Source organism: Pezoporus wallicus, unplaced genomic scaffold (assembly GCF_028554395.1).
Source record: "Pezoporus wallicus isolate ANWC-B61680 ecotype Strahan unplaced genomic scaffold, APGP_CSIRO_Pwel_v1 contig_8185, whole genome shotgun sequence".
Taxonomy (NCBI): Eukaryota; Metazoa; Chordata; class Aves; order Psittaciformes; family Psittacidae; genus Pezoporus; species Pezoporus wallicus.
Genome location: NW_026638580.1, coordinates 298,670 through 326,201, shown reverse-complemented (window position 1 = coordinate 326,201; position 27,532 = coordinate 298,670). Strand labels below are relative to the sequence as shown.

At 40.8% G+C, this 27,532-nt stretch overlaps 1 protein-coding gene across 1 annotated transcript in view; it reads right to left on the bottom strand.

Moving 5' to 3' along the window:
• ROR2 (receptor tyrosine kinase like orphan receptor 2) overlaps positions 1 to 27,532 on the bottom strand; it is a 164,207-nt gene that overhangs the window by 44,156 nt on the left and 92,519 nt on the right. The window contains exons 2-4 of the mRNA XM_057411231.1: positions 23,145 to 23,222; positions 2,410 to 2,697; positions 1,322 to 1,352 (exon numbers count right to left, since the gene is read on the bottom strand). Of these exons, the coding sequence (XP_057267214.1) occupies positions 1,322 to 1,352; positions 2,410 to 2,697; positions 23,145 to 23,222 (397 nt within the window). The remainder of the gene's footprint in view (positions 1 to 1,321; positions 1,353 to 2,409; positions 2,698 to 23,144; positions 23,223 to 27,532) is intronic.

Below are 27,532 nucleotides of genomic sequence, written 5' to 3'. Positions count from 1 at the left end.
ATCTTGTAAAAGATCAGGCAGCTTCCTGGTATCTTGCTATTTTTCCCTTTTGTAGATCAGGTGCATGACGGTTTTTCAAAGTGCTGTAAGATCTGAGCTAAGATTTTGGTGGTTACAAAAATGATTTTTTTTTTTTTCTTGTACTATGTCATGAACAGCTGTTTTTAATCTTCAATAGTTAGCCATCAATTATAACAAAAATAAGAAAACTTATTAAATCCCTATAATGTTAAAATCCTTTAAAATCATTTCACTTTCTGCATATATAAAATACAAGAATGTGTACCGTGTGCTAGTATTTTTATATATGTAACATGACTGACTGAAGTACATGCAAGATGGGTGGATTAGTGGTCAGGCCACTGCAGCTATTTAAGTGCTTCCACTCAAGGTGCTGGGAGTTCAGAGATCACAGAATCATAGAATGGTTTGGGTTGGAATAGAACTTAAGATCATCTATTACCAACTCCTCTGCCATGGGCAGGGACAGCTCACACTAGACCATGTCACCCAAGGCTCCATTCAGCCTGGCCTGGAGCACTGAATCACAAACACTCATCAATAATGTACTTCTGAAAAGCATCCACATGTCTTTACAAATTTGCTTTTACTCTTATTTTTAATTAGTCCATCACCAACACTAACTTTATGCCATTAACACATCAAAAGGCTTCAGACTGCGTTCTTTACTCCATTGATAGTCAACTGCAGAATCTGTTTCAAGAAATCATACAATACAAAGTATTTAAATTAAAGCTAACACATAAAGCAACGACAATGAAACATAACTGCTCTATTTTCATCCTTTTGCATCAGCAAGTGAGCCCAGGCAGATAACAAATATCACCGAATCACAACCAGTCAAATGACAATAGCAAACAGAGGTTTTACCTAGCTATTGAAAGACATTCTAGTCTTGTTTTATTTGGTTTGTCAAGTTCTAATAATATAATAGGGGTTAATTTACAGCTGCAGCAACATAAGCACTTTATCCATTCATTTTTATCCACTCTTCCAGCCCATACTTGCCCTGTAAACAAGTACTGTTCAAACATCATGACTTTGTGGTATTTTGCTTGTCAAAAATATAAAATAAGCAAGCAGAAGTTGCTGAAGAAAATTTGATCAAACCAAACCCCACCATAATACAATGTTATCCCTGTCTGAAAAAGCTTCATCCATTCTGTGACTTTTCAAGCAAATTAAGTATTTTTAGCAATCACACTGTGTTTGCAGGCAGTGTTTACTGAGTTTATGAACTAAATTCTTACAGAACAAAATTGTGCGACTGCATTAAGTAATTTTCTAAAAAAGTACTTACTGAAGATTGTGATTTGGACTGTTTGTTGGACCTGTAAACATAAAACAGACAAACATTGCTGGCAACTTTGGCTCAAGTACAACAGCATAAAAAAAGTCAATAGCAATCTAAAGGAAACCGTCTCTTTAAAGAAGGTTTGTCTTAAGATTCAAGCAAAACCCTCTGCGTTCCTGCACATAATTATATATCGCCATTTTCAAAGCCACAAATAAAAATCACATGAATCTTCTGTCTGCTCAAGCAGCCACTTGAGTGAACTTAATTTTTGTTAGAAAATATCTCCCACTGTAAAAAACCAGGCTGCTAAAAAGACAATGTGTTATCTTAACGCACCACTTACCTCCTAATAAGCCCCACCTGAGCCTTGCTATGGGAGTTTATGACATGACAAGGGCATGCTCTTAACCTTTGTTACAGTAGGAACAAGGTCCAATACCCAGTGCTTAATGAATCACTACAAAGTAAACTGTGGAGTTCGCTAGTTTCATCACAAAAATCAAAAAGAAATTTTAAGAAAGTATCTCTAGAATTATTTTCCTCATTGCTTCAGAAGCAAACTAAATAAAACCTTGCTTTTCAGGCTGGATGATTAAGTCTTCAAAATGCAATATAAGTACTTCTTGAAAGGAGTGGTGCACCTTCAGCTGTCAAAGGGCAGAATTTGAGGCCAGGCTTCACATAGCAGTACAGATGTCATATTTTGCAAGGATGGGCCCAGCACTATGAACATCATGTAGAAAATGGCTTCTTATTTTTCTCTTCACTTTTTTTTTTTTTCACAGACTGAGTTCAGCAGTCCAGGCAATGAAATGTTATCTTTTTGTATTTTATTCTGGTATGCCTTTAGATTTTTTTCTTCACTACATATTTACAGACCTTTCCATCTGTATTTATTTTATTACCAATAAGTGAGTATCAAGTTCAACCAAGAAGTTTTGCACCGGGGGAGAGGCCCCAGTCAGTGGATTTATTTATTTCCTTTCATGTTGAGAATTATTCTTAAAACGTCAAATTCATTTCTCCTTATGCTATTGTGAAAACTAATACTTAGTCTATAAAGCTGAGTAATTATAAAAGTAGGAACTCACCAAGCCTTACAAACAACACTCCTGTTGCAGTTATTGTCTTCATCCCATTTGAAGCCACACACTGATAGTATCCTGTGTCTGTGGTATCCAGATCTTGGATTCTCAGACGAGAACCATAATCTGTTTTTCTGATGATGATCCGTCTTGGCTCCTGAACCACTGGAGCATCGTTTTTCAGCCATCTGACATTTGGAGATGGATTTCCTGCTACCTTGCAGTGGAGGATTGCTGTTTGCCCCTGGACTACAGTGATATTGTTTACTGGTTCCAAAAAGGTCAGGAAGTAACCTAAGAGTGTAAAAGGTCAGAAAAAATCAAACTTCACTTGGGTTGCAGGACAGGACTGCCCAAAAGTACATTTTTAAGAGAGGTTCTTGGAAACAGTTTCAGTTTTCTTTCAAGCATGTACTCCAAAAAATGGAAATCACTGTCTTAGAGACAGTATAGCATTACACTCCAGTTTTTCTTTCTTGATTGACTTCATCTCTGTCTGCAGATTAGAAGGTCAAGCATAAATTAATACTATTATAATCACAACTCCCTTTGTGAATACCTATTCTGAAGCAATAATGCCCTTTTCTGGTTATTTTCTACATCTCTTGGAAAACAGTACTATATCAGAAAGCTACCCCATTATTGCATAAAAGAGTAATCCCAATTGTAACCATATTAGAATAACATTATAATTTTACCACTTCATCTTCTTAGAAGGTCATCTATTTGTCCTAAAAAATAAATAAAACTGATAAAAGTTACTTTTAAGTATTGACTTGCCAGATACTCATCTGACAGAAAAATCTTAAGATGAACCTAGTTTGGATATGTTTATATCTCAATTGTATTTTAAAGATGGTAAGTCTCACATTCATAGAATCATAGAATGTTTTGGGTTGAAGGGGCCTTAAAGATCATCTGGTTCCAAGCCCCCTAGACCAGGACCACCTTTTACTAGACCAGCTGAATTTAAAGAAAGGGTGTCTCAATTGCAGAAGAAACCTATGATAGAGAAGGCACTTTCAAATTGATTATAGGCTGCCATTTTTTTACATGAAGTCCTAAAATAGTACTAAGTTGGACGAATAAATGTCTGTGTGGATATTGCGTAATCAAGTTTCATGGGTTAATAATTAAACTAAAAGCACTAGATTGGTGAACTCAAGTGATTAAAAAAAAGAAATAATTGACTGAAGAACACTGTAAAAACTTGGCAGTCAAATCTTCTGTAGGTTATTGTTTTTAAATTTGATTTGGTGTTAGGAGTCCTGCAACTGACACACATCACATGCTGAAAGCATGAAAACATGTAATTCCACTGAAATAATAATGAGATTGTCAAAACAATCAAGAAAAGTATCTAGCTGTCATGCTCTTCTTAACATTTGTTTTGATCAATTTATACTATTTATACATACAGCATCAAGAATACTTCATATTATATTAATTTTTTATGTCAGCTGGATCCAAATATCAAATCACTTTGATGGATGTTTATATGTGCCATTTCCTATCAGTTAGATTATTTTGCAGTTCTGTAATTAGGAAATAGTGTATTACTGTGCAGTAATCTAACACCAGTCAAGATTCACAGCCTGATTGCTGAAATACCTTCAGAAAATAGGTTCTCTGCTTTGATTTACATTTCGCATGACCATCAGAATATGATGAATTTGCAAAACCAGATCTTGCTGGAAAACTGGTAAGAATGTTGTACTCTACCACTGGCCTTTGAAAAGAAATCCTGCTATAAGGAATAATACAAAAATACAATGTAGGCAATTTAGTGAATTTAGTGTGTTACTAAATAGAAAATGAAGTAAACCTAAATACATATAATCTCTACATGACACTGCAAACTTACAGGTAAATTATTTTGTCATTCTTTTTTTTCTTACGAAATAAATTATTCTGTATGGAATTTTGCATTAGTTTTCTCTATAGTTGTCTCACAGATCTTTAGTAGACTTTAAAACATTCTGACAGAACACAAAAAATTTCTTTTCAAACACCTGATAAAAAAGGGAGCAAAAATATAAGAATGCTTTCTGCAATGTCATGCCGCAACAGCGTCATTTGCTGTGGTTTCCAGTTACACTTCATAGCTGATGAATTAGAATTACTAGGATGACATTCTGAAAAGGAATAGATAAAGAACAAATTACACTTTTAGTATAAGGAATAGAAGCAATTGATTAAAACTATTACTTAAGTCAGAATTTTGCATATATAAGCATTTCTAGCAGTAAAAAAGAAAGGATGATTAATCCTACCAGAAGTTAGGAAAGGAATTTCCATGACTCTTCCACTCTTAGCTCATTAATTAGGGAGTACCACTCTAATCTTGCTACTTTTTCATAATCTGTATGTAGTTTATTCTCATCAGCACCATCGACACAGAGTATACAGTGAAGAAGTAGGTTTGCATTTATTTGAAGTATTTTCAAAAAAGAGTTGTCATACTCAGTAATATCACTTGAGTCAGAAGACTCACTTTATGAAAAGAGGTGGAAACTTGGAAAAGCTGAAAAATTCTTCTAATTCTAGCAGAACAAGTTATTCTAATATTAGCAAAACAACTAGGGCACTGAGGAAGTGCAAGGACATCACGTCATGGTAATTGGTGATGAGCTGTTGTGGCAAAGAGGAGTAGAGCCATAATGTGGGGCCATGAAAGTACCAACTCAAGGAATAGTTCTTACAAGGTACAGATTGAATGTGTGGCCTGCAAGATGGGGAGGAAATTGGCTCACAGGCCACACTCAGAGAGTGGTGATCAACAGTTTTTAGTCAGGCTGGCAGCATGTCACACATGGAGTCCTCCAGGGATTCATACTGGACCCCACACTGTTCAGCATCTTCACAAATGACTTGGAAGATGAGACTGAAAGCACTGTCAACAAGTTCGCTGATGAGCCTAAACTGGGTGATGATGGGGACAGAACATCTTAGAAAGTGACCTGGGCAGGCTGAAAAAGGATCCTTCATGGAGCTTCATGGAGTTTAACATAGATTTTAGCACAGATATATCTTAAAGTCCTGCAGCTGGGTCAGACTGAATAGCTCCATACAGGCTAGGCTGAGGACCAAGGCTGCTGAAAGGGATCTGAGAATCCTGGTGAACAAGCAGGTCAACATGAGTCAGCAGACTGCTGCTGTGGCAACAAAGGCTAATCAGATCCTGGGCTGTGCCCATGGGGCATTGCTAGCAGACATAGAGACATGATCATCCTGATCTACTTAGTGCTTGTCAGGCCACACCAAGATTAATGTGTCCAGTTCTGGCCCCCAAAATTAAAACCAGAAAGACTGAAGAGTGTCCAAAGGAGGGCAATGAAGACCACCAAAAGGCTGGAGAACCTGCCCTGTGACGAAAGACCTGAAGGAAGTAGTTCTTTTCTCCCTGGAGAAACGAAGACTTGAGGGTAACCTCGTCACAGTTTTCTTGTACTTAAAAGTCTCTAAAAAGAGGATGGAGAGGATGGAGGATGGAGCAGCAGTGTGTGGAAGTTTCATCAGGAGAGGTTTCATTTCAATAGAAGAAAGAAACTTTCTGCAATAAGAACAGTCACTCACTGAAAAAACAGTCTTCCAAATGTGTGGTGGAGTCCCACTGTTGCAGGTTTTCAAGATGTGATTGGACAGGATCCTAGATGATTTTGTCTAGGCTCCCCAGAAAATGTTAGAACAGATGATTCTTTGAGGTCCCTTCCAATGTGAGAAGTCCTATGGTTCTATGGGTCTATAATTCAGCTATCGTAAGGGCAGCCTGAATGTGCTCACACAAGGGAGGCAAAAGAGACAATTTTAAGGTCTTTTTTTGGGGGTGAAGAAGTTGGCCCACTTCCAGAATGGAGCTAGCTCAGAGGTACAATCATCTGGCTAAGAGATGTTCCTGATTCCTATGAAGTGAATGAGGGAGAGATGTCTTTAAAGGTGGGGCCAATTCGAGCGCTGTAAGCTGGCAGCCAGAGAGTGTGGCTTTTCTGCTTCTTTGATTCACTTTTTGTTCTTAATGCAGAAGTATATGAAAGGTCTACATTGCCCCTGTGCCACTGCTCAGCTTTTGTGCCATTGGTCAACTTACAGCTTGCTCAACACTAACCAGTATTTCACTTTTCCTGATATAAAAGGAACTGGGTTGAGTCTTCAGGTTAATCATGGATATTACATTAAAATAAATTCGGATGAAAACAGATACTAAATTTACTTATTAGCACCAACATACATTATTAACTGAAGATTAAATCCATGTTAAATCTTTCTGTTTTGGCAAGTAAATCAGACTTACTGTAGAAAGCAATTTGGTTCATAGCAATACAAAATATTTCGTATGATTCATGATTATGAATTAAATCCTATTAATTATACAACAAAACTATTACCACCATAAGCAATGCCAAAGATTTCTGGATGATTTCAGGCCCAGTGCGATTAGATACACTAACCCTGAAGTTAGTGTAACTGAATCCATTTCCTGCAGCTCAGAATTGGCTTTAGTTCAGTATTTCTCCTGCCAATATTACAGGCATTTTCTGCAGTGTTTTATATTACCCTGTTATTAAAAATCAAGTAATTAATATCTTAACCTATTGAACTTCAAAGCACTTCTGTTTTCTTCAAAGTTATGCAGAGCATCTCAGGAGCAGTGGGGCAACTCACTGCCTTATCCACTGCCCCTGTCCAGACCCTAAAGTGCACACTCTGTTTGCTAGTTTCATTTCCTCTGTCAAAATTATGCTGAAGTCTGATGTTTACATACTTACTGAATTTGAAGTAATTGTATGACAGAGTGGGCAAACATATGTTATGCTGTTCTGTTATTTAGTGTCCACTTTAGATAACCCATAATTCCAAACCTTTCAAACCAAGTGGAAAATTCAACCAACCATGTGCTTAAGAATGTTCTCCTTATTTAATTTCTGTGGTGATAATCGGCAGTTACTTTTTGTGTGTCACACCACAACCACTGTGTGGATGACAGTTTGATGCAATGGTTTAGGGAAAAAGAAACTGCTTCCCAGGATAAACTGGGACCTCAACAATGTGCAAAGCAAATTTCTTCCAATGTAGTTCTTTTTCTCTCTTAATAAATATTCATTTGGATCACATATGGAAAAAACCCTAAATGTGAAGGCACTAGAACTTGTATTTAACTTGCGTTCTATATTCTGTGTTAAGCATCAGTCAACTGGATTTTTCTACAACTTGAACTTTTTTTTTTCATCTGTTTTAAAACAAAGAATAAATACTCTCTATAAAATATTTTGGACTTGCTATGTACAAATAGCATTACTAAACTTGTAAATATCATATAATAAACAAACTTGTAAATGTCATATAATAAAAATCTATATGCATAAAAATATGTCATAGAATAAATGTCATATAACACATATTTAATTTGTGATATTGATAGCAAATAGAAAATTTAAAAAGTTCTAATTATAATGGCCAACAATTTTCTGTGTTACACAAATGTAGTTGTTATATACTATTTTCTATACTCTGGCTTGGTTCCAAGGGTCATTGAAATGAAGGAAAATGCTTCCTTTGCTTTCAGTCGTCTGTGGTTTGGCTTGAAGTACTTCAAAGAGAAAAGCTATCTGGTGGATATTTCTTCATTTGCTGTAGGCAAAGACAGTCTAAATTAAATTTTCCTTTTATTATGGTTTCTAACATAGTGTACAACCAATATTAATATTTATTTTGCTTCAACAGAGTAAAAACTGTTCTGTCAAGAAGCTATGACAAGATAACGCAACTTAATCTATATATTATGTTATCATACTCTGTATATCCTATGAATAAAGTAGCTTAGGAAAATGATTGACATGAATTTTGGCAAAACTCTTTCATATTTTGAAATACCTTTCTTAGGTTGCCAGTACTTCATATTTTTAAATTAAATAAATTTGGTATAAATACATCAAACAGAATCCCACAACAAATCAAAATAAAGATGACAGGTCTATTGTGCATGTTTTGGCAAGAATATAAAAATAAACTTTTCCCTTATATGTCAAATCATTGTAAAGATATGCACAAGAATGGATGACAAGCTAAAAACATAAAAGGTGCAGCTATCACTGAGACTCCTATGCATATTTTTTTTTTAGTTTTATTTGTGTTATTCTGGCACTTAGATGTCCAAGTTATTGGCTCAAACCATATGTGCTATTCTTGGCATAAACACAATATAAAATAATTGCTCTGGTTATGTTATTTTAAGATCTTAGCTGTCATTTTGAAGTTCATTCTTTAAAATATTTTAAACCACTTTAGTTACTTTAGATCAAGTTAATTTTGGCTTAGCTGTTCAACTGGAGTTTTGATTTCTATTCAATTTTTTTGTTGTTTTTGTTCCTTTTTCCTGATAGTTGTTAAAATAAGTTAAAATAAGTATACATTCATAATTACCAAACCAGCTGTGTAATGGCCTCCATGTCATTTATGAACACTGAAGTCTTATGGAAAAATTATAACAATTTTTTTTTTCAAATGGGAAATCTAAAGCAAGGGCATTTTAAGTGATTTCTCAAGTTCACATAAACTAAGTGGTAATATGTGTGATACTCTACTTAGTTTCACATCTTTCTGTGCTCCTGAAATAATGAGGATATGAGACCTTTTTTTTCTGCATTGTGAGGGGGAAACAAACACTGAATGTGTTTCTGAGAAAAAGAATGGAAATTTTGAATCATAAATTGCCAGATACCTGAAGATACAACAATCTTTTTGGAACAAGTAGTAATAATTACATATGTATCTTATCACTGTTTTGGAATACAGATTTCTTGACAAGACATATATGCGTATTTAAGTAACTTTATCCAACAGTTGAAAAAGCCCATCAATGCATCTGTTTGGTATTACAGAGCACATCACAACTTACATCAGTGTTGGCTTTAGATTTAAAAATTAAAATCAGCTGTTAAAAAAAGACAAATATTTTTGTCTGCATAACTGCAGATTCATGGCATAAAACATTCCAATGTTCAAAACCACTAAAATTATATGTATTGTGATTTGTTCAAAAAACTATGTGGGATTTTTTTGTTTGCCCTCAGTCCCTCGCTTTTTCTTTTTTTCTCCCTCCCCACCCTTTCAAATTCTTTTCTTCAAGCAACTTTGTTCATTTTGTTAGATATAAATAAAAGAACATGGCCTCTCTCATCACAACTATGGCAACCTTCTGTGATGGTGTTTTAAGACTAATATAATCTTATACCCAATATAAAAAATTTTGGGGGAAAACATTTTTAGCAATTAATGTACTGATATTCACATCAGAAGCAACTTAGTAATTTCCTGGAATAAGACCTATTTTTTCACATAGGAGGCATACTTTAGCTTATAGAATGACTGCTTATTAACAAGGAATGGCCTGAAGAGACAACACTGTTCCCAAATTTACTGTGTTATGAATACAGTAATAAGTATAAAGAATCATCAGGTAATCTATAGAGAGTATCAAAAAGTTAGGGAGTGATCTGGGCTTATAAAAGAACTGAACACTATCATAAGAGAAAACAAACATAGAAGTTGATGGAATTCAAAGCATTTCATTCTAGAGGTGTGTACAGCAACAATGACGTAAGTACAAGTTTTAGGGACTTGGATCACACCTTGGTGGGTGGTGGGAGTCCAGTAAAGATAATTTCCACATTCAAATCAGGACTGAAAATACACCATCCTAATAAGGAGGGGAGTTGGAAGTCTAAGACTCAAGATTTCTTGCACAGACCATTTTTCTAAATACAAAACAGTCTTCCCAATTCTTTACCTCTCTGTTTTATTTACAAAGTACACATGAGCAATTAAGGAAACTGCTATTATATACTGTCAAATAGTATTTCCAGACCAACTGATACTTTTAGAACCCACTTTAATCTCATTATTTGTGTCCCATTTTCTATGCCATTTGTGACCTCAATGTACAAAAATGCAGCCAGAAGCATGTAAAATAAAGTGATTTGGATCACATGCATTTCAAATGTACTTCAGAACAAATTAGAGCCAATGCAGGAGTGAAGGGGAATTAGCATCGAAATACTGTCACAATGTGCACATTGTCCTCCCCACCAAAATCAGTGCATTTAAGCTGTCTTACTAAGAGAAATAAACTCATTTTTCAGTTCTACCAGGTGGAATGATTTTGTTTTCTTGTTTTCTGACTCCCTGTGAAGAGGCATGTACCACCTGTTCTAGGATACTGCTCATTTAGAAGCAGATCTTCTGGGGGCACTAAAGTGCAGTTAGGACATGGTACTATACACTGCAGGTGTGGAGAATGGTCCTACCTGGAGCCCCTGGCAGAAAGCTCCAGAGGAGACTCAAGGTCGACCCCTCAGCTTTTGGAGTTGAGGATACAAAGGATCTGAGGCCAGCTATATCCCAACTGAGAAAGAGATACTGGCAGCCTATGAAGGAGTTTGAGCTGCTTCAGAAATGATTGCCATTGAAGCACAGCTCCTCCTGGCACCCTGGCTGCCCGTGTTGGATTGGATGTTCAAAGGCAGGGTCTCCACTAAACATCATGCAACCGATGCTACATGGAGTAAGTGGGCTGCACCAATTACATATTTTTTTGTCCTCCTCGGGTGGTCAAACTATGAAGAAGACATTCCCTTACATTCTCAGCCCTCCCACCAGACTATTTACAGCATTTTTTGAGAGTTCTGAAGGTTTTGAATGGCCTTTAGGTACCCTTGAGACCTGCCTTAAATGAGGTATGTTGTCATCCTGATCATACCAGGGAGGGACAAATCATGGCAATGTGCTGGGGCTTGGCCTACACTTACAGAGCCCTGTTCAACCCTATCCAGCACCTTCAAAGGGAAAAAAATGTCTCTGGATCTGATGACAGCAACAGAAAACACAGCTACTCGAACTCCAAATACAGCAGCTACATCAACCCTAGTGACAAGTACAGCAGCTACTCAAACTCTGACTACAACAGTGTCGTGGTTTAAACCCTAGCCAGACAGCTTGTTCACTCACTCCCAGTGACTTGTGCCGGGCTGAGAGCAATCGAGGCCCCATACCCCCCCTCCCCCCAGGGCTCTCCCCTTCCCCGCTCCCGGAGGAACAGGGAGGAGGATCGAAAGAGTGCAACTCCTACGGGTTGAGACAAGAACAGTCCAGCAACCAATCTACAACACAAATCACCACCACTACTGCCAACAACAACAATAAGGGAAAATAACAAGGGAAGAGAATACAATACCACCGGCCAAGAAACGAGTTCCACCCGGAAGCCCGTGTCCTTCCGAGTAACTCCCAGTTACCCCTCACCCCAGGCATGACGTGCTGTGGTATGGAATACCTCCTTGGCTAGCCTGGGTCAGGCGCCCCGTCTCTGCTTCCTCCCGGCTTCCCCTCCTCCCTGGCAGAGCATGAGCCTCACTAAGTCCTTGGTCAGGGTAAACATCACTTAGCAGCAACCGAAAACATCGGTATCACCAGCACTGTTCCCAGGCTGGAAGTCAAAACACAGCACTGCATCAGCTGCCACGAAGGATAAACATGACTGCTACTGCTGAACCCACCCCTTATTCCGTATCATTCACGTCACACTCAGATCCCACATTTTCAATACACCATCACTCTCCCACATATATACATCCATATACACACAAACCAAGAGAAAGAGATCATTTTCTTAGTGCATGGACCAATCCCTATAATGCTGCCGAGTCCATTCGGTCCATGATGGCAGGTTCCATCTCTTGTAACAGTCTTTCAGGGCAGGAAAGGCTGTGTGCAGTATTGGATCGTTGCCTGCTGATGCTGGTCGTTCCTTTACTGCGGAACTCATCCAGTTCTATCAAAGTTCATTCTCTGTTGGGATGATGGCTGGAGGGAAGTCAGGGCTAGTCGCTGGTGACCTGGAGACATCTAGTTGATGGGCTACAAAAGTATTACACAGCAGGCAACAGCATACAGTTAAGTTCATTGGCTGTTTTCCCCTAAAATCAACCCCCCTTGAGGTATACATCGGACTTCCCCATCTTCCTGCATTACCCACCAACTATATCCAGGTCCCTGAGCAAAAGCAATCCCACGAGTGAGTTTGCCTTTACCTGAAGCAGGAATAACCCAGACTGTCTTCCCCAGCAAATTCTTCATATGCACCATGGGAACTTTGTCCCCTTTGACAGTATGTAAAAGTTCTGACTGGGCTGGGCCAGCCCTGTTGGCAGATCCTCTGGTGTTGACCAACCAGGTGGCCTTTGGTAAATGTGTATCCCAATGCTTGAAAGTTCCCCCACCCATTGCTCTCAGTGTAGTTTTTAACAGCCCATTGTACCGTTCCATTTTCCCAGAGGCTGGTGCATGGTAGGGGATGTGATATACCCACTCAATGCCATGCTCTTTGGCCCAAATATCTATAAGGTTATTCTGGAAATGAGTCCCATTGTCTGACTCAATTCTCCCTGGGGTGCCGTGTCGCCACAAAATCTGTTTCTCAAGGCCCAGGATAGTGTTCCGGGCAGTGGCATGGGGCACAGCGTATGTTTCCAGCCACCCGGTGGTTGCTTCCACCATGGTAAGCACATGGCGCTTGCCTTGGCGGGTTGGTGGCAGTGTGATATAGTCAACCTGCCAGGCCTCCCCATATTTATACTTCAACCATCGTCCTCCATACCAAAGAGGCTTTAACCGCTTGGCTTGTTTAATTGCAGCACATGTTTCACACTCATGAATAACCTGGGCAATAGTGTCCATTGTTAAGTCCACCCCTCGATCACGGGCCCACCTATATGTTGCATCTCTGCCCTGATGGCCTGAAGTGTCATGGGCCCACCGGGCCCAAAATAATTCACCTTTATGTTGCCAATCTAAGTCCATCTGAGCCACTTCAATCTTAGCCGCTTTATCCACTTGTTGGTTGTTCTGGTGTTCCTCAGTGGCCCGACTCTTGGGTACATGGGCATCTACCTGACGTACCTTCATCACCAGGTTCTGCACCTGGGCAGCAATATCTTTCCACAGTGCAGCAGCCCGGATGGGTTTACCTCTGCGTTGCCAGTTGCTCTGCTTCCATTGCTTCAACCACCCCCACAGGGCATTTGCCACCATCCAGGAGTCAGTATAGAGATAAAGTACTGGCCACTTTTCTCGTTCAGCAATGTCCAGGGCCAGCTGGATGGCTTTCACCTCGGCAAACTGACTCGATTCACCCTCTCCGTCAGCAGTTTCTGCAACTTGTCGTCCAGGACTCCATACAGCTGCCTTCCATCTCCGATGCTTTCCCACAATACGGCAAGAGCCATCAGTAAACAAGGCATACTGCTTTTCACTTTCTGACAGTTTATTATATGGTGGGGCCTCTTCAGCGCGCACCACCTCCTCCTCTGGTGACATTCCGAAATCTTTGCCCTCTGGCCAGTCCATGATGACTTCTAGAATGCCTGGATGACTGAGATTTCCTATTCGAGTTCGTTGTGTAATTAGTGCAGCCCATTTACTCCATGTAGCATCAGTTGCATGATGTGTAGAGGAGACCCTGCCTTTGAACATCCAGCCCAGCACGGGCAACCGGGGTGCCAGGAGGAGCTGTGCTTCAGTGCCAATCACTTCTGAAGCAGCTCGAACCCCTTCATAGGCTGCCAGTATCTCTTTCTCAGTTGGGGTATAGCTGGCCTCAGATCCTTTGTATCCCCGACTCCAAAAGCCGAGGGGTCGACCTCGAGTCTCCCCTGGAGCTTTCTGCCAGAGGCTCCAGGTAGGACCGTTCTCCCCAGCTGCAGTGTACAGTACATTTTTTACATCTGGTCTGGTCCGGACTGGTCCAAGGGCTACTGCATGAACTATCTCGCGTTTAATTTGCTCAAAGGCTTGTTGCTGCTCAGGGCCCCATTTAAAATCATTCTTCTTCCGGGTCACATGATAGAGAGGGCTTACAATCAAACTGTAATTTGGGATGTGCATTCTCCAGAACCCCACTGCACCCAAGAAAACTTGCATTTCTTTCTTGTTAGTTGGTGGAGATATTGCTGTTACCTTGTTGATCACATCTGTGGGGATCTGTCTACGTCCATCTTGCCATTTTATTCCCCAAAATTGAATCTCCTGTGCAGGTCCCTTGACCTTACTCCGTTTTATGGCAAAACCAGCTTTCAGCAGGATTTGGATTATTTTCCACCCTTTCTCAAAGACTTCTTCCGCTGTATCGCCCCACACAATAATGTCATCAATGTATTGCAGGTGTTCTGGAGCTTGCCCCTGTTCCAGTGCAGTCTGGATCAGTCCGTGGCAAATGGTAGGGCTGTGTTTCCACCCCTGGGGCAGTCGGTTCCAAGTGAACTGGACACCCCTCCAAGTAAAAGCAAACTGTGGCCTGCACTCTTCTGCCAAAGGAATGGAGAAAAATGCATTGGCAATATCAATCGTGGCATACCACTTGGCTGCCTTTGACTCTAGTTCATACTGAAGTTCTAGCATGTCCGGTACGGCAGCACTCAATGGTGGTGTGACTTCATTCAGGCCACGATAGTCTACTGTTAGTCTCCATTCTCCATTAGACTTTCGCACTGGCCATATGGGGCTATTAAAGGGTGAGCGGGTGCTGCTGATCACCCCCTGACTCTCCGGTCTACGGATCAGCTGATGGATGGGAATCAGGGAGTCTCGGTTGGTGCGATATTGCCGCCGGTGCACTGTTGTGGTCACAATTGGCACTTGTTCTTCAACTTTCAGCAACCCCATAGCAGAGGGATCTTCTGAGAGAGCAGGCAAGGTGGACAGCTGCTCAATTTCCTCAGTCTCCAAAGCAGCAATACCAAAAGCCCACCGGTACCCTTTTGGGTCTTTGAAGTACCCTCTCTTGAGGCAGTCTATGCTGAGGATGCATGGAGCCTCTGGACCAGTCACAATAGGGTGCTTTTGCCATTCCCTCCCAGTCAGGCTGATTTCAGCCTCCAGCACAGTCAACTCTTGGGATCCTCCTGTCACTCCAGAAATATAGATGGGTTCCACCCCTTGACAGCTCGATGGCATCAGGGTACACTGTGCACCGGTATCTACTAGAGCCTTATACTTTTGTGGGACTGATGTGCAAGGCCATCTGATCCACACAGTCCAGTAAATCCGATTGTCCCCTACTTCCACCTGGCTGGAGGCAGGGCCCCTCTAATGGTCATCCCAGCGTTAGACACTTAAGTCATGGTAAAAGGGATTATTCTTCGTTATCACAGGAACTGGAGTCAAATCAGCTGTTCCACTCCATCTGGGAAACTGCTCACCAGAGACTGAAGCTGTAGCTCTCATGGGACGATCAGTCTTGGCCCTTGCTCCCCTCCTCAATTCACTCACCCGTTCCTCCAAAGCTGAAGTAGGTTTTCCATCCCACTTTGTCATGTCTTCTCCGTGATCCAGCAGGTAAAACCATAGGGTACTCCGTGGCGTATACCTCCTGTATCTCCTCTCTCGAGCAATAGGACACCTTTTGTTAATAGATGAGACCTGTGTTGGTACACGTGAGGAGCTGGATAAATCAGATGGATTGTCCCTCAATTGTTTGAGGTCCTGGGACAGTTTTTCCACAGCTGAGATGATGGAAGGGGTTGAGATTGTCTTCGAAGTCTCGGAGTTTATGAACCATTTCATCCACTGTTAGTGGTACTGTGTCATTCCAGGTTACTGTTGCCAATGAATGGGCATATGATGACGGTGCATTCCGTGTAAGTTTTTGCCACATGGGTCGTGTACATTCAACTTCATCTGGATCCATGGGTATATCCCCGTTATTTGGCTTGATGTGATAGATCGTCTCTATGATGGCCGATTCCCTCAGAGACTGGATGCCTTTGTCTATAGTAGTCCACTTGGCCAAATGACTCATAACATCGTCCTTGTATGGAAACCTTTCTTTCACAGCTGCCAAGAGCCGCCTCCAAAGGCTGAGGGACTTTTTCTCTCTTGCAATTGCTTTGTCAATTCCCCCTTCTCTAGCAAGTGATCCCAGCTGCTTGGCTTCTGTATCTTCTAGTTCGTGACCATCGGCCCCATTGTCCCAGCATCGGAGTAACCAGGTGATGATGTGCTCCCCTGGTTGAAGGGTAAAATCTTTTCGCATATTCCGCAGCTCGGTTGAGGTCCGAGGTCGAGAAGTTACCTCTTCTTCTTCTTCTTTGTCATGTGATGATGACTCCTGATCAGATGCTAGACCGGGTGGTGAATACATTGCTTCTTCATCTTGCTTCACCCTTCTTGCCTCTTTTTTGCTTGTTCTCTTGCGTACAGGGGCAACCGATATTGGTACGAATTGGTCCTCTGGTTTGGCTGCAGTGATTATCACTGTGGTTTGAGTAGCAACTGTACTTGTTGCTGGGGGTGGTGTAGCTGCTGTGCTTGGAGCTGGGGTAACCGCGCTGTCTGTTGCAGTCGAAGTCTGAGCAGCTGCTGTACTTGCCACTGAGGTAGCTGCACTGTTCATTGAGGCCAAAGTTTGAGTAGCAACTGTACTTGTTCCTGGGGGTGGTGCAGCTGCTGTGCTTGGAGCTGGGGTAACCGCGCTGTCTGTTGCAGTCAAAGTTTGAGCAGCTGCTGTACTTGCCACTGGGGTAGCTGCGCTGTTCATTGCAGCCAAAGTTTGAGTAGCAACTGTACTTGTTGCTGGGGGTGGTGAAGCTGCTGTGCCTGGAGCTGGAGTAGCTGCGCTGACTGTTGCTTTGCCCTCAGATCCGCCAACATTCTTTTCCTTTTGAAGGTGCTGGATAGTGTTGAACAAGGCCCTGTAAGCATAGGCCAAGCCCCATCACGTTGCCGTGATTTGTCCATCTCTGGTATGGCCAGAATGACCACACACCTCATTTAAGTGTTTTACTAATTCTTCTGGATTTTGCAGTTGTTCGGTAGTGAAATTCCAAAGTACTGGAGGGGCCCACTGACCTAGATACTTGCCAATACTATCCCACACACCCTGCCACTCATGACTGTTCAGCCTCAGGGAAAATCTCTCGGTCCTCCTACATCGTCGTTTGACCCTAGACAAGACCCAAACCTGACTCTGCTTAACTCTTGAAATCAGTCGTGGGCAAAACACACTCTGTATGCGTGCTAGCATGGTGATCCCCATCACCATCAGCAAACAAGTCTCAACAGCATTAAAAGGCCATTCAAAAACTTCAAAACTCTCAAATGTAAATGATCTGGGGGGAGGACTGGGAGGGTAAAAGGATGTCTCCTTCACAGGTTGAGCACCTGAGAAGGAGAAAAAAGATGTGTAATTGCTAAGCTCTTCTATTATATGCCTCCCAAAGTATAAAGGTGGCGACCACACTGGGAACATAAGCCAGATCAGTTTCATGATCAGTGATTCTATTGTATTACAAGTCATGACCATAAAGTACAATGGGACAAAAACCTTAGCCCAAGCCCCACACTTGAAAAACGCTAATATAGCAAATACCGGATGGAAGTAAGATACGATATACTGAAACTGTGAGATCAAGAGGAACAACCTTGAGAGCCAGTAAATCAGCATTGTGATGAGTGACTATTAATCTGGACAGATCTGTCGTTATCTCAACCACTTGTGCCCCACACTGGGTGCCAAAAAAGAACTGTCGTGGTTTAAACCCCAGCCAGACAGCTTGTTCACTCACTCCCAGTGAGTGGTGCCGGGCTGAGAGCAATCGAGACACTCCCCGCCCCCCCCGGGGCTCTCCCCTTCCCCGCTACCAGAGGAACAGGGAGGAGGATCGAAAGAGTGCAACTCCTACGGGTTGAGACAAGAACAGTCCAGCAACAAATCACCACCGCTACTATCAACTACAACAATGATAAGGGAAAATAACAAGGGAAGAGAATACAATACCACCAGCCAAGAAACGAGTCTGACCCAAAAGCCCGTGTCCTTCTGGGTAACTCCCAGTTACCCCCCACCCCAGGCATGATGTGCTGTGGTATGGAATACCTCCCTGGCTAGCCTGGGTCAGGTGCCCCATCTCTGCTTCCTCACGGCTTCCCCTCCTCCCTGGCAGAGCATGAGCCTCACAAAGTCCTTGGTCAGGGTGAACATCACTTAGCAACAACTGCAAACATCGGTATCACCAGCACTGTTCCCAGGCTGGAAGTCAAAACACAGCACTGCACCAGCTGCCACAAAGGATAAACATGACTGCTACTGCTGAACCCAGGACAAACAGATAACATGTGAGGCACTGTAAATTAAAGCCATCATTTTTAGAAAACATGCATGTTATTCCTGACAGGTTACCTTATGTCAAATAAAAGCAGCCAATGTCCAGTCATAAGCTGGATTTATGTACATACCTCTTGAACCAGAGTAAGTTCCCAGACCAACTACAGTTAAGGTCAGGCGCCTGGAGCAACTAAACTCACTCAATGTCTCAGCTATTGCAGGTTCTCCTTACTCGTGCAGTTCTTAGGGTGCATCGGTCCAACATTCCCATGATCAGTCATTATTTATTTTACTGTAAGTAAGATTTATAAGCTAATCTATGCATGAGGAGTTTGTATTTTACCCTTCAATACTTTTACCAGACTTGTTTGAAGAGTACAAGACTGAGAGCAGTGAGCGTCTCTATGATGATGCACCAACAATGTTCATCACCAAAGAAAAACTTGTTTTCAGCTTCTGCCACACCTCTTGCATTTGTTTGCAATTAACAGGTATGTTCTTTTTCTCTTCTGGGCTTCAGAAAGGAAAGCTCCCTGTTGGCCTTGTCCTGGCCAACCTTCTGCTGCAGTGAAAGAGAGAGAGAGAGAACTTTCTCCGTCACCAGCATCAGCAAGAGGAAAAGCTGGAGTGCGGGAAGGTGTGAAGGGAGCAGAACAAGATCCCCCAGGCAGCAAGTTTCCAGAGTGGAGCATGGGGCTGACACTGTTCTGCCTCTTTAACAGGGGAAAGAGACTTTTTAGGAATCAGGAAGTTTGTTTGAATACTTGTTGTAAAACAGAAAGATACAAAAGAGATGCTCGACTGGTATGCTGTGGGGGTGATGAGGCACTGGCACAGGTTGCCCCAAGGAAGTGGTAAATGCTTCATCCCTGGGTCCCATTAGTGTTCAAGACCAGGCTGGACAGAGCCTTGGATGACATGGTGTCGTGGTTTAAACCCAGTGAGGTAACTCATTCACTCACTTCCCCCCCTTTCTTGCCCTCCCCCTGCTCTCGGAGGGACGGAGAGGAGAATCGAAAAGAATGCAACTCCCACGGGTTGAGATAAGAACAGTTTAGTAACTAAGGTATAACACAAATCACTACTGCTACCACCAATGATAATAATGATAAAGGAAATAACAAGGGAAGAGAATACAACACCTCAGTACCAGCTGACCGATAACTCGCCCCCCAAGCCCGACCAAGCTCCGACCGATACCTCCTCCAACCCTGCAGTCTCCCCAGCCCTTCCGGCTAACTCCCAGTTACATCCTGGGCATGACATGCTGTGGTATGGAATACCTCTTTGGTCAGTTTGGGTCAGGTGTCCTGTCTCTGCTTCCTCCTGGATTCCCCTCCTCCCTGGCAGAGCATGAGGCTCACAAAGTCCTTGGCCAAACCAAAACATCACTATCAGCTCTGTTCCCGAGCTGAAAGTCAAAACACTGCACTGCACCAGCTACCAAGAAGGAGAAAAATGACTGCTACTGCTGAACCCAGGACACATGGTCTAACATGAGGTATCTGTGTCCATGGCAAGGAGATTGGAACTAGACGATCTTAAGGTCCTTTCCAACCCTAAACATTCTATGATTCTGTGGTTCTATGAGTGAAATCAACATCAAAGAAGGGATCATCTCTGAAAAGGCTTGCTGGACTGTGAGGAGATTTGACTTCTAATCTTTTGTTTTTATTCCAAAGCAGCCCTAAATTCTTTTATAGCAAATGTTCAGTGTTCTGCTCTGCTCTTCTGTGAGACATTGCTGAGAGGCTTTGTTCTTCTGATGATTCAGATGCTCACTTAAAGGAAACAGGGGAAGATAAATTCTCCTCAAAGCCCTAGCCAAGTCATGGTCCTATCGCAAGATCAGAAGGCTAGCTTCACTTGCAGGAAGAGACTTGCAGCTTTTTTTAAAGTGCACATTATTAATAATAATGTTTAACCTGGTTACTTCTTTGGAGACAGAACCAATTTTCAGGACTTCTGGAGGCTTTAGAGCAGAAAGCGACCAATACACTTAGTACTTCTAAACTGGCTTTAACTTCGGGCATTAGTAAAGCCCATTTACTACTATTTTCAGGACTATTTGGAGTCTATTCTACAATCAGGGAAAAAAAAAAAAAAAAGAGGTTATAAACAAAACAGAGTAACTTAACATTTCTCAAGGAAGGAAAAAAGGTTGATGTGGTGAAAGAAGCTGAAGATCTCTTTCTAATGGTCTTAATAGTATACACAAACTCTGAAGCAGAACTGTCCAATGATTCTTTTAAAACAAAAACTGCTACCTCACTATGATATAGGACCACATAAGTTAACATTCCAACCAAAGAAACAAAAAATTTCAGCCAAGAAATTTTTGCTTATTCTGAAGAATTTTGTAGCCACAAAAATAAAACGGAAGCAAAATGAGACCCATTTCCTGACCAGGCATCTTGGGAACTAACAACTGATTCAGTACCATTCAGTCATATGAGAACAAGGGTCTCTTCTTTTTTCTGAAGGAAACAGAAAATCCTTATGATGTAGAAATGCTTGAGATGTGATTAATTACTTCCTTAGACAGGTATTGCCTGTGGCCCTGAAAAAAAGGAAATAACTGTAACTCCTTCCTCAGCAAGAATTTAACCACATAATGTCATATGAAAAAAAAAATTTTTTTTAAATCTGTACCTTTAAAAGTTCAGATATAATAGAAGAGTAAAGTGGACCAACTTGCCAAGTAAACAAGCTTGTCAGATGCAGTTAAAGATTAAACATGGACCTTTTCCCATCAAAATTAGTGGGTATGTGAGTGTGGAGTGAATAAACCAACTGTAATATACAGTATTGCTGACAGGAATGACTGTTACTGAAATATATTCTCATAAAGGAGGTCAAAGTTTAATCCTCTAAAATAATTTGGGAGCTTCAGGAAGTGGAAAGGGTTGAGGAGTACACCTTCTTTCCAAATGGGAAGGACACACAATGATCAGGTGTCACTGATGATTAGTAACAACACAGAGATGCACAAACATGAATACATCTTTTATTTAATAAAGGATAGAAATTAATGGAAAATTTTGAAAAAATAGCTTCTATTAAGCACAGTCAAGGTAAGACGCCAAAATGGCATTCAAATTCAAATTCAGAGCAGCCCTGCAGAGAAGGACTTGGGGGTTCTGGTTGATGAGAAAATGAACATGAGCAGGCAGTGTGCCCTTGCAGCCCAGAAAGCCAACCGTATCCTGGGCTGCATCAAAAGGAGCTTATGTGAGACCTCACTTGGAGTACTGTGTGCAGTGTCCTCAACATAAAAAGGACATGGAACTGTTGGAACAAGTCCAGAGAAGGGCCACAAGGATGACCAGGGGACTGAAGCACCTCTCATATGAAGACAGGCTGAGAAAGTTGGGGCTGTTCAGCCTGGGTAAGAGAAGGCTGCGTGGAGACCTCATAGCAGCCTTCCAGTATCTGAAGGAGGCCTAATAGGGATGCTGGGGAGGGACTCTTCATTAGGCACTGTAGTGATAGGACAAGGGGTAATGGGTTAAAACTCAAACAGTGTAAGTTCAGATTGGATATAAGGAGGAAACTCTTTCCTGTTAGGGTGGTGAGGCACTGGAATGGGTTGTCCAGGGACGCTGTGAATGCTCCATCCTTGGCAGTGTTCAAGACCAGGTTGGACAAGGCCTTGGGTGATATGGTTTAGTGTGACATGTCCCTGCCCATGGCAGGGGGGCTGGAACTTGATGATCTTAAGGTCCTTTCCAACCCTATTCTATGATTCTATGATTCTATGAAATGAAGCACTTATGATATTAGGTATCTATGAGAACAGAGACTATATTCCAAGGCAGTCTCAAACTTAGGCTCTCTGAAGTAGAAGCTTCAAGAAAGAGCATCTGACCAGCACCTCAGAGCTTCATAGGCTTTAACATGTGTTCATCTTGCTGAGAATGCTAATCATAAGGTAAAAAGGCTGAGCTCTTTATGCTAACAAAATTGACCTTTTTTCTAAGCAAAAGTGTTGACTTTAGCAGTGCATCCACACAAAATAAAAAAAAAAAATCTGTACTACAAGTGAGAAAACATTTTTCTTTGGTTAGAACACTGAAAATGTCCTGATTTAGGAAGTTGTACCAGATTGTAATTGGACTCACAACATACAGCAAATATGTGCATTTTCAGATCCAAGAAAACATTTGGACCTGTAGTTTAAGTGATAAAGTATCATAAAATTTTATGCTATCTAACAAGTTACTAGAAATTCTGCCATTGCCACCTGTTTAAAAAAAATAAAAAAAATTATATCTCTAACACTCAGAGCTACTTAAAAAGTAAGTATCTCTGTGTTTCCATTGGCGAGATTTAATTATATCAGACCAAAGATATTTAGAGATATCAGTGCTTAACATTTACCTACAGATGCCAAGTATGGCACTGTAAAGAATTAATTTATTTTCATGGTACCAATGTAACAGAAAATATGCTAGGAAGGTCATAATAACCCTCTTTTGGGTCAAACACAGGTGATAATAGCCCTCTGTTTGGGTCAAACATCCAGTCCACCAGTGTGGGAGTAATGAACAAGAAAAAAGTAGCTACAATTGATTACAATTGATTTTACCTTTAGGTGTTGGAATTGGTCTCTCATGTCCATCCACATGACCTAAGGGGTCATTTGCTTCTGCAATTTCCATTTCACCTGGGAAGAAAAAAGAGTTTGTTGAATTAAGGTTCCTGCTGTATAGGCAGTACTACTGATTCTACATGAGTTGTGTGCTCATTCCCAGACACCCCAGTTAGAGTAATGGTGAAGACAGTGCTATATCCCTGGTAACACATTGTCTTTCAAATTGGAACAGCTAAGGCTTGGGCAGGCATATTCTGCTACTCCCAGCACAGTCCAATGAAATGATACTCTTCATCTGCAGACTGGAGGGAGAAATGGAAGTGGGTGGCCAAGGTGGTGGCATCTTAAATTGCCATTGTAGATCATGCCCCTGAGGGTATGGTGCAGACTCAGGGCCTGACTTTTCTGTTGATTTGCTTGATCCAGTGTGAATGGATGAATGCATGATAAGGATATGTCAAATTTCAGCAGAGGTATGTCACATCTCATTTTTTACAAATGGTCGGCAAGGCAAGTTCGCCTCTATTCACCTGCTTCTGCTTGACCTTCCCTATGTTGCATAAGTTGCTGTCCCATATAATGGGGCAGCAACATTTACTGACCACAAGGAAGATAAATCCAAGATGAGACACTGGATTAAAAAAAAATTAAAAAAAAAATCGAACCTGTTCTTTTAGTCCCCAAGTACTTGCACTTTGCTTTTTCTGGTGATCATAATCCACCAATGATCCACAGGATGAAACTCTACGTGTAGGAGCCCATTCTTAGGCACACTTGGCTGTGTTCTGAGTGGTGCTTTTGGGTTAATGCCACGTGTTCAATTTTAAAATAGTTATTTCTATTTCTTTAGTCATTTAGTGGAATTCACATAGGAAAAAACTTTGGAAGCTCAGATAAATGCATACAGAAACATCTTTTTCTCGCTTCCCTCCTTCCCAGACCTCTACTTCTTAATTTTTTTTAACTTTTCAAGGCAGAGATGGAAAGAAACAATAACATTTGCTGATTTGTAAATGTTTCAATAATATTTTTGTGTGATTCACTCTTGTGTTTATGTCTGGGAAAAAACATTAATCTCCATGTGCTTTAATCTCCAGTGTGCTTTAATCTCCAATGTGCTTTACCAGAGAACAATTACCAACCATAGACACTACCTACCAGCCAAGCCTCTATAACTAAGCAAATTTAAAATTGAAAGTCCTTCATGCATTTTGGAATTTATAAACACAAACCAGATCTGTCATTTAAACTTGCTTCTATGAAAGAAATATGTATATTTTCTGTAATCTGCAAAATTCCACTTTGACCACATTTATTATTAATTCCAAGCTTTAACCCTAAAGTTTCTGTACCACAACTTAAAACACTGAAAAGTTTTTATCAATATGAAGTCTTTTACTCCATAACTGATTTTTGATCAAATGACAAACAAGTCATTACAGCCAAATAGAATCTTTTCCTCTTGGATTAAAAAGAATTAAACCCCACTGCTGTGAAGAACTTTAAGGAAAAAACTGTGTATTCCTGTTGAATTACTACTCTCAGTTCTTTCTGATTTTGCACTAATAACTTAGAACATTTTTTCTTATATGAGTAAATCCATGATGTTTTTCTGAACAGATAATAGTTCTTTTTGTCATTTTTAATCCAATTTCCTTCACTGTAATGCAGATGCACCCTGTATCAAGTGCCATCACCAACTCTCTGCAGTGTTACCTAATTTTTAACTTATGTTCTTTTTCCCACTTTGTTAATATTTCAGTAAGGGTATCCCATTTTGCTTTTATTCTTCTTACTTCCTGTACCTTTTCCTAGCAGCATTATGTGTTACTCCACTGCTTGAAAAGGAGGAAATTCCATGAAGTAATTTTAGGTGTCAGACTTTCACTGTCAGTCTTGACCAATAAGCCAGAAAAAATATAACTGTTCATTACACTGATTTTAGATGCAACAAAGATATTGGATAGTTCCGTCTTTTTTGCTTACCTATTACAAATATAGCGTTGTCATATAATGTTAAGAAAAAAAGGTAGACTTGCAAGACCGCAAGCTGACAGAACAATGGAATACCTCTTTGGTCAGTTTGGGTCAGGTGTCCTGTCTCTGCTTCCTCCCGGCTTCCCCTCCTCCCTGGCAGAGCATGAGGCTCACAAAGTCCTTGGCCAAACCAAAACATCTCTATCAGCTCTGTTCCCGAGCCGAAAGTCAAAACACAGCCCTACCATTTGCCATGGACTGATCCAGACTGCACTGGAACAGGGGCAAGCTCCAGAACACCTGCAATACATTGATGACATTATTGTGTGGGGCGATACAGCAGAAGAAGTCTTTGAGAAAGGGAGGAAAATAATCCAAATCCTGCTGAAAGCTGGTTTTGCCATAAAACGGAGTAAGGTCAAGGGACCTGCACAGGAGATTCAGTTTTTGGGAATAAAATATGCAGTTAGGCTGCGGGCAGAGTTCACATATGTTACAGGTGAGACTGGACATTGAGATGAGGCCTTTAATGACATGGCTTAGTGGTGGTTTTGGCAGTCCTGAGGTAATGGTTGGACTTGATGATCTTAGAGATCTTTTCCAACTCAGTTAATTCTACAATTCTACAAAAATCCATGCAGAACTAACTAATTCGGAGAAAGCCTGTGCAAACAACTAAGTCTCTGAGCTCAAAATGGCTGGAGGCTAGGTAAATACCCAGCATAGAGTACTATGTACACTAGACCTCTTCTTACATTTTTACTGGAGCATCTTCTTTTGCTGCCATGGGAGGCAAGACACAGGATTGCATTGATCTCTCATCTGCTCCACCATGGTTACTCTCACATTTTTCATTTGCATATGTTCTCTGCTTAGACATTAAATCTATCATGGCTTATTTCTGAACACCCACTTCTTTAATTTAATTTACTGTGATACTGCCAGGTAGAAAAGATCACCAGTATCTGTCCTCCTTGCATGTTGAGTGACCAAACAAGACTTCAACATAACCAGAACTCAGCCTGAATGCCAACTGCCAGTACAGGACAATGTATTTTCCAGATGTGCTACAGTTCAGATCCACAAGAATACCCCTCTTTTCAGGAACCACATGGTCAAGTAAAATGAAGATGCTGTAAATAGTACTTTGTTTAAACTGCTCATCAACACAAAAAGTATTTCTTAACTTTTCAGGGCATTAAAGGAAGTTATTTCAATTAAAGGAAAATCCCAGCTCCAAAACAGAAACCATATTTGAACTCCGTGTTCTATATTTCTGATGTACAAAATACATTCTCTTTCTTTGACTTAATATAGCAAACTGGAGCAAGAAAACCAGCAGTATACAAAATCCTTTTCCAAACTGAATATAAATAATTAATCACTTCTTTTGTCAATTCAGTTCTCCTGAAAATATGAGGAAGATTTGCTTACTGACAAGGTCCAGCACAGGTAGCCCCATCGCTCCATTTTCGGCACCAATGACAAAGAAAATACACAAGCAAGCATCCTGTGTTATTGAGAAAGGAATGTTCTTTCACACATTTGAAAAATAAATTGCCAAAATGATCACAGTGTCAAATCACAGGGCATATGCTATACATCATAAAAGAGCTAAATTTTTCCCTCTGAAATGGTCATGAGTTCACAGATCATTCCTTACTTGAGAGGTAATTGCAACAAACAGATTTCAAAATGCTCATGGGCATAAGCAGACATCAAAACAATACATTAATCTTCATCAAAAAGCCAGTCACAAGGAGGAAGTTATCATAATTGATACCAGGGATAAACCAAGGCCTCAGCCTCACACAGGAAGAGAATAACAAGCTCAGGTATTTTCAACCAGAGTGGGTCTGATTAATTTAGAGCAGTTAAGGGCTGGCTGATGCAATGCCATGCAATGTTAATAACTGCTTTTTAATTCTTGCAGAGCACATACGAGATCATAAAAGATGGGAAATTGCACAAATATTTCCTATTATTTATTAAAAAGGGTGAAAAAGACTGCCAGAGAATTATAGACCCATCATCTTCACTTTAATTCCTGGAAAATAATGGAACAAAGAGGTTATTTTTCAGCATTTAAAATAAAAGATGAGTAATAATCAGCATAGAAGCCAACACTGACTTGGCTTGCGTAGATTAGAACTGAACAAACATCAGCGTTCTCAAGCTATTGCAAACACAGCAAACATCATATTGGAACACATAAACAGTAGTAATCCTCCCAGTCTACTTAGTGCTAGTAAGGCCCTGGAGAACCCTCTCCAATTTTTTGTATTCCATTTTAAGGTGGATATGGGTAAAACTGAAATACTACAATTAGTGTCATAAGGCTGGTCTACAAAACATGTCTAATAAAAATTAAAACTAAATTAGTACTACCCATGCTTAGTCTGAAG